This window comes from Morone saxatilis, unplaced genomic scaffold (assembly GCF_004916995.1).
Source record: "Morone saxatilis isolate NCDOM2014 unplaced genomic scaffold, NCSU_SB_2.0 Contig15, whole genome shotgun sequence".
Taxonomy (NCBI): domain Eukaryota; kingdom Metazoa; phylum Chordata; class Actinopteri; family Moronidae; genus Morone; species Morone saxatilis.
In genome coordinates, this window is record NW_023339707.1 from 16,477,645 (window position 1) to 16,485,593 (window position 7,949).

The 7,949-nt window shown below is 40.7% G+C and overlaps 2 protein-coding genes across 2 annotated transcripts in view; both read right to left on the bottom strand.

Annotated features, from left to right (window-relative positions):
* The window catches only part of slc17a9b (solute carrier family 17 member 9b), a 9,867-nt gene extending 4,637 nt beyond the window's left edge, over nt 1–5,230 (bottom strand). Inside the window, exons 1-9 of the mRNA XM_035657487.1 lie at nt 4,792–5,230; nt 3,976–4,173; nt 3,235–3,374; nt 2,743–2,842; nt 2,326–2,456; nt 2,100–2,196; nt 1,115–1,211; nt 165–252; nt 47–81 (exon numbers count right to left, since the gene is read on the bottom strand). Of these exons, the coding sequence (XP_035513380.1) occupies nt 47–81; nt 165–252; nt 1,115–1,211; nt 2,100–2,196; nt 2,326–2,456; nt 2,743–2,842; nt 3,235–3,374; nt 3,976–4,173; nt 4,792–4,922 (1,017 nt within the window). The 5' untranslated portion in view covers nt 4,923–5,230. The remainder of the gene's footprint in view (nt 1–46; nt 82–164; nt 253–1,114; nt 1,212–2,099; nt 2,197–2,325; nt 2,457–2,742; nt 2,843–3,234; nt 3,375–3,975; nt 4,174–4,791) is intronic.
* Nucleotides 5,231–6,531: 1,301 nt separating this feature from the next.
* LOC118324775 (glucose-induced degradation protein 8-B homolog) overlaps nt 6,532–7,949 on the bottom strand; it is a 2,990-nt gene continuing 1,572 nt past the window's right edge. The window contains exon 5 of the mRNA XM_035657236.1: nt 6,532–7,653. Coding sequence (XP_035513129.1) covers nt 7,480–7,653 — 174 coding nt within the window. The 3' untranslated portion in view covers nt 6,532–7,479. The remainder of the gene's footprint in view (nt 7,654–7,949) is intronic.

Here is a 7,949-nt window from a genome sequence, read left to right on the forward strand (position 1 = left end):
CACACGCACACACACACACTCAGAAGGCAAATGTTGAATATTGTACCTGCATTAACTTCCTCACTGAGGCTGTATCGAAGCCTGTGGGGATCAAGAGAAAAATTAGCACACAGAATTATACAGCTGCTTTATCATTAGAGTTATTCTGATATCTGTTACCCTACCTTGACTGATGAGGTGGTCAGATAGGCAGCCACTGAAGAGGGAGGAGGGTATGGCCACCAACCAGGGAATGACATTGAACACCCAACCCTGGACAGACAACATGTTTTATGGGCGAGAATGAACTTGACCAGAAACAGCAGGGAACACGGAGTATTAGGTCATTTCTCATAGGGTGTTAGGTACTTGTCTGGTATTTGTTTTTGGGTTGGTCCACCACTTTGATTCAGACTGAAATATTTCTCATCATGTAGTGGATTGCATGAAATTTGAGATATCAGACATGCATTTTCCCCCAGAGGATGAAGCCTACCAAATTTGATCATGCCCTGACTCTTTATCTAATGCCACCAGTAGGTCAAAGGTTGTATTTATGTACCAGGTGGACTGGCACAAAATGTTCTTTAGACATTCATGGTTTCCAGACGATGCAGTGTAATGAATTTAGTGATCACCTGACTTTTCATCTTGAGTTTAGTCCTAAGCGAATATTAGCATGCTTACATGCAAAACTAAAGAAATGAGGAAAACACAAGACAGATTGAAGAGCACACAGGTATAAATGCTCATAATGGTGTACGTAATTTGCATGGGCTCGATGTAGAGCCGACGTACAACTATAAATCATCCTTAAAGGTCCAATGTGTAACATTTAGAAGGCTCTATTGGCAGAAATGGAATATAATATACATAACTATGTTTTCTTTAGTGTATTATCACCTAAATGTGGGAATTATTATGTTTTTGTTACCTTAGAATCAGCCGTTTATATCTACATACACTGCAGGTCGCCTATGTTGAACCACTGTTTCTAGAGTGTGATGAGTGAGTTGCAATCTACAACTACACCGCTAGATGCGGCTAAACCTACACACTGGACCTTTAAGTACACAGCCGTAATCTTAAGGTCTAATATGTGATCAAAGAGAGGATGAAAAGGTAGCCTGGTTACCTTGGCATCGGGGAAAGTGTCTTTAAAGAATGTTGGCAGCCAAGACAAAAGAGTGAAGAAGGTGCTAGCTGTGCAGAGGTGCGTAACTATCACAGCACTGGTCCAGGACATGAAGAGAGAGGGAAACAGAGAAAATAAGTGCATTGAAACTATATTTACAAATACCAATGGTTGCTCAGTCTCTTGAGCTTCTTCTTCTTCTTCTTTGAGCACCGTATCATGACAGAAGCTTGTGCCTGTGCTACTTGTCTGACATCTATTGTATTTCTGTCTAAATCACGTCTGTGTTAAGGCAAGTAGCATGTGGTTGAAAGTATCAAGAGTTTGTGAATATTTTAAGCCCAGAGCCATCAAACTGTCATCTAATCTGTCACTCTGAAGGTGGACCAGAAACATCAAATAAAACCACTGAGGTTCTCCCTGTCACTGGAAATAGAGCATATCCGTTGCATTACAGTATATAAATATCTGGGCCATAGGGAGAGACTGGAAGGACATGGAAAAACTCAATATCAGAAACATTAACAGACAGCTGAGGCAACCATAGACTAAGCTTGCTATTCTAAAATCCGGTATATAAAATCTGGATCTCAGTCTACAGAAGCGGTTGTATTATAGAAACCTCCTCAATAACGTATCTGCAAACCTCGAGATATGTTTTTATATATTTCTACATTCTTCCTCTGAAATTATTCTTATAAATATTTATATAATTTTCTGGATGAGCCCTTAACTCGATATGCTAAAAACTACAATTTGAGACTTTGGATGTTGCTGTAATGTAGCCACAGGATTATAATACGACTTCCTGACTCAAGCTCTGTAAGACAGGCAAAATTAAAGCTGCTCATTCGTCTGAATATGAAAACAAACAAACAGTTGTGTGCCTATGGACACAAAGGAGCTGCACAGAGTACAAAAATAAACACATGCACACAGAGGACTGCACATGCACACACGCACACTCCCTTTATCTTCATCTCACCAGACTGCAGGTTGCTTGAGAAGCCGTAACCAATGTCTTTTTGACAGTTTGGACTGGGGCCCACCACTTCCCAGGGACTCCAGGGTGATGATAGGCCCTGCAAATACAGATGAACACAGGCACGTGGGCATACAAGAGGACACTGACTCCAGTTATACAAATAAGCAGCTGCAAGATAGGAGCGTGCAGTGACACCGCAGATACGGTCTGTTAAAGCCTCCCATACCTTCTCCTTTGAGCAGATATTTCCACATGCAGTAGGCCCACAGGACTGAGAGGAGACCAGACACATAGAAAACGCTCTCCCAGCCATACAGGTCCAACATGAGGGAGCCAGCCCCTCCAATCACCAGAGTTCTGAAAAAAAAAAGCCACAACAAGGCATGACAAGTTACACACCTTTGTTTCAACACAGTAAAGTAATGTTCATGACATGAGCTGAACTTTGAAAACAAACAAATATCAGGCTGAACTGGCTATCTGCACATAGATTATAGAAGGGGGTATTAGAAGTGATTGTTGGATCCCAATAGCCACAGATTTCAAAAGGAAACGATTTGCACTTCACAACAGTGATTTTCTAGGAGGAACACTCATCCCTTTCCCACCATTCCCTCTATTTATTACACAACACTTGACTCACCCCAGGTAGGAGCCACTACCCACGGTGCTCATGAGGAAGCCTCTCTCACTTTCCACCACCTTTTGAGAGCACAGACTCGCCAGAGAGGGGTAATGAACTCCTAAAATCAGGAAACAAAATATAATCTGTTAATGATTAGCAAGAAAGATATTCCAGGAAGAACAAAAAGGAAGTAGAAGTAGGGTTTTACTGCCTCATCACACAAAACAAACAAAAATGTCAACACCTGTGTTTGTAACAAGAGCTTGTTGCCAAAAGTTATTAAAAGACACTCCCAGATCACCCCACCCACGTAAAATATTAATTGCTATTCTCAAGCCAAATAAAAAACAAGGGAAAGTAAAACTTGCCAAACTGGACTTCCCTGCTGCGATCAAACTTAATTATGAACTCTCTACACCTTGAAAAAAAGTGTTCACAAATGACATATAGTAATTTCAGGATTGCAGTTCATCTTATTTACGCTCTCTTTTCAAAAGCCGTCCCTCTCACCTTGCAACAAGCCCATAAGAAAGCGGGCCAGTGTCATGGAGAGGATTGGCTGGGAGCAGAAGTGGGCCAGGATGGGAGTGAAGGCTGTCATCGACCCCCAGGCAGCTGCTGACAGCAGGAGGACCTTCTCACCTCCCACCCTGTGTACACAGAATGTAGAGCGTTAGCTTTAACATCTGTGCTTATATTAGAAAAAGGTTGTGAGCGGTGGCACAACGTTGATCTCTTGCACACTAGATCAAAGGGTAAGTAGAAAATAGTAATTCTGCCTGCATTATCTACGCCATACATGTTTGTAAAAGTAAAATTAGGCACTGTGGATGTGTGGTAACTCACAGACCAAGCATTTTGAGGAATCATTATAGACTCTTAACTTTAAAGTGACAATTCTGGAGCAAATAAAGCTCTTCAAACACATTACACAGCCTGTTTATGACACCGTGAGCCTACAACAGTTAACAACATGATAATACAAAGAAAACATCCGTCTCCATTCACCACATTATCCGTTTTATCTGACTCGCCCGAACAAACACAAATGGGCTGTTTGCGTCACTGCCAGTAATGTTGCAAATGCAAATCATAGCTCACAAGCAGGAAGCATTAACAGGTGCCAATTGAAAAATAAGTGTCACTATCAGCATTCATATCAAAGCTGACATCTATGTAAAGAGAATTAATTATCCTCATCCCTCTATTATCTCACAGCACGACTACTGTTTGGGCTCCAACGTCACCCACCGGTCACTGACGTAGCCTCCGAACACTTGGGTGAAGCAGTAGCCCCAGAAGAAGCTGCCCAGCACCATGCCGGACTCCCTCTTGCTCCAGCTGAACTTTTCTGCCATGCTGACGGCGCAGATGGGCATCGCCACACGGGCGCAGTACAGGAGGCATGTCCCGAGCAGCAGCACCACTGTCCATACCCTCGCCACTGGCCTGCGAAAGGAGGGGAAGAAGAGGGGGTTGAACTGTACAAATTCTTGGTTGAACTATAGGCAACACCTGGGGGACAAACTTTGGACTTAGTAGATAGGGGATGTCTTATGTCTAACTGAGGGAACTACTGCACTTTAAACACATCCAATATAAAGTGGCTTCTATCTTCTTTAGGGTTACATTTAGGATAAAATACATTTAAAATCAAATCTATAGGGAATATGTGCAACATCCTCAAAAGAAAGGGTGTTTGGTGTCTGAACAGATATTTTATGAGACTACATTTTTCACAAAGTAAGCCCAACTTACTTCCTCCTTCACAAACCATTTGACCTATGTGGCACTGACTGCTGCTGACATCTTGAGCACCAGATATGATACGTGTCATTTTTTTACTAGCAGATACAGAAGCACTTTGGTTACAAAAGGACGTCTATATTTTCTGATGTAGGACACACACACACACACACACACACACACACAAAAGATTAAACACAGCTCACGTTGGGGGCCCCTGGGGAGATTGCTTAGCCTGTTGAGTCGCTGATGACACGAGTAAACACGAGCAAACAATTTCAATACACTGTATCGTGATTTCTGTATGAGGGTTCTCTTTACCTGGACCAGGTGGTGTGTTCAGGCCACTTCTTGTAACATCCAGGGACTCCGATCTTGTCCGACGGATGGTTTTCCTTGTGACAGACCAAATCTGGACTATAGTTCTTGCCATGTTTTTGAATAACTGCCATTCAACGCGAGCTAACAGCAGCCTCCTTTCAACCGCGTCGGCTGTTTTCTGTTTTTTTACTTTTCTTTCCGGTCGATCAGTCAGAAAAAGTAACCGTGTACAGAAAACAACAACAACCCTCCTCTTTTAAAGTATTTCCGCAATCACATCCCCCGTGTGCGTTTCGGTATTTTAATCCATAACCTGTAAAAGTGGACTAACGGAGCTGAGCTACGAGGCTACAGGAGGAGGAGGAGGAGGAGGAGGAGGTCTGTTTTTCCTTGATGCCCTAGGAGGAGTAATCCACGTGTCAGTTTTTTCCTCTACTGCCTCCTCCACCGGCCGAGCCGCAGTTCTTCCTCTGATCGGTAGGGTTATCCAGGAAGTGATTTTAGTCTCTTCAGTAAAAAAAAATAAAAAAAATAAAAAAAAACCCGACTCCAGCTGTCCTCAATCATCCATTACAACAACAAAAAAATAATTAAAAAAAAAAACCCAGAGAGAGAGAGAGAGGGAGAGAGAGAGACGCCTCTAGGGCTTCGGTCACTCTCCAAGCATGACGGTGCAATATAGTAAATGTGTCTGTGTCGTCTCTGGGAGCATCGCTGGAGCACCAGGATGTACTCTCCTCCTCCTCCTCCTCCTCCTCCTCCTCCTGACCTGTCCTTGCCGGATGAAGACGTGATGGTGCCCGCGCTGAGGAGAAGCTGCTGTGGGGCAGAGATAATGCGCAGTCTGCTGCCTGCGAGCTTGTTTCAATAGCTGCTGGCCATATGAGTGAGCGTTATATAATAGTCTGCATTCAGCCCAACTTTTAGCAGCTCTCACTGTCTGTGTGGGGGTAATGGTTGATGGTGGAGTGGAAGATATACTCGAGATAAAGTAGCAGCTTTTATATATATATATGTATAATTAGGATACTCCGTTATAATAATGGATTTTTGGTAAAACTGCTTTGTACCAATTCACAGTGGTGGGATGTAAATAAGTATAGTTCCTGGAGTACTACTTAGAAGTGGTGCAAGGAGTCTTTTAGGTCAAGTAAAAGCTTTTAAAATCCCAAGTGAGTAAGTATTATTAGCTACATTTAGGCTTATTTAAAGAAGCAAAAGTAGAAAAATTAGGAAGAAAAAAATGTCACAAGTTTGAATTTCTATATATGTTATATGAGTTTTACCTTAGAGCCTCAGATATTCATTTAACAGTTCAGAGCTTAGATGTCTCTTTGGTGGAGCTGCTAACAACTTATGGTCACTAGCCCAGCAGGTTAGGAACCACTGTGTTAATGTATAATGATCCATTGCATTTTTTGAGCTTATATATTTTTAATGCAAATTCTTAATTTGTAAAGTAACTAACAAAAGCTGTTAAATAAATGCAGTGGAGTAAAAAGCACATTTACCTTTGAAATGTAGTGGAGTAAAAGTATAAAGTGTTCTACTTTATAGTTTTACTCGACCAACTACAACTGTAGAATTAATCAGTAATAATACTCCAATAATAATAATAATATGTGGTAGTATAAGTCAAAGAAGACATTATTCTACACAGTACTTTTACTTTTAACATTTTAATACTTAAGCGAAATTGTCAGTGCAGGACTAAATAGTAGTAATGATTAAAAACACACCAAGCTTTTCATTCCTTTATGATCTGCGCAGTTTAAAAATTCACTTTTATTGCAAAATAATATCCCAGCAAAAAAAGCACATCAAATTCAGCGAAAGAGCTACTTATTCCATACATGTAAATAATCCATCTGTAAAAGTGTCTCCATGTCTGTGGACATAGATTTATCCATTCACATCTTTTAATATATTCTGTGATATTGTATAACATTATGAAACAGAGGCTGCCTTTAAGCTTGCACAGTCACAGTATGCTGCAAAGTTCTTATCATTCCAGGAATCGCATCATGTCTCACTTGTTAATTGCTCCCGCGATGTAAGCTATACATCACGGTAGCTGATGATCTTGTCTATGTCCACATATTCTTGTAATGTCTCAGGCAATAATGCAGTACCAATCTAAAGCTGAATTTTCAAAGTCACAGTAGTTTGAAACATCCCAATATCTTGCTTTGGCTATTGCCATCACATAGAGGACTAGCTAAATGACTACAAGCTGAAATGTGTATGTTTTTTTTTATAAGGAAAAGGTTTGTGTTTATTTGAGGCAGTGCACACTGAGCCAACCATTTTCCCTAAACATCAGAATTAACCCATTCTAAGTGGTCACACACAGAAAGTGACAGCCTAATTTAGGCTTTATTCACATCCTCCCATGCCAACAACTTTCCCTGCCGACAGACAGAAAAACTAGTGTACTAATTTTACATAAACAAATATGTAAATTATAATACCAAGTAAAATAATGGTCTGCATTGTTACTTTAGTGTGAGAAATTGTTTTAAAATGCCATTAATCCAGTTTGCACATTCTAAGTTATTAAAGTATCAAAAATCAACCCTTACAAAAAAGAAAAGGTTGTACTCTATATGAGTCAGTTGTTTGGGGTATAAATAGATAAAGGAAATGTGTCCATTTTGTAATGTTGTGGTATGTTTTCACTGTGGGTCCTTATTTGGGGTCTTCAATGGTTCCCTTGCTGAGGTCTGTCATTTTGGGATACTTCACTTTCTTTTGGTCAAGTTCATTTTGGGCCCACAGCAGTAGCTTCAGGAGCTTGGCCAGCTTGGGTGTTGACTCTCTGTTTTCATAGTCGAGCACACACTGATTCACTTCACTCCATACCTGAAAGACAAAGACATGTGGACATGTTATTGCTTTGTATACTGTCAATAGTACACAGTGGAAGAGGCATGTCATACCCCGAGAAATAATGTAAAAAAAAAAAGTGCAACATAGACAGACACAGACAGATCAAGGAATTTGTATGTAATTAGTTTGAAAAAAATGCCATTTTTCCTAAAACATTTTGCACCACTAACTGAACAGATGCAGAATAACCTTTTTAGTTTCACAAATTCCAGGTGGCATGCAGTTGGAACTGACCTATTTATATGAAAAGTATTTCCCAAGTGCTATTA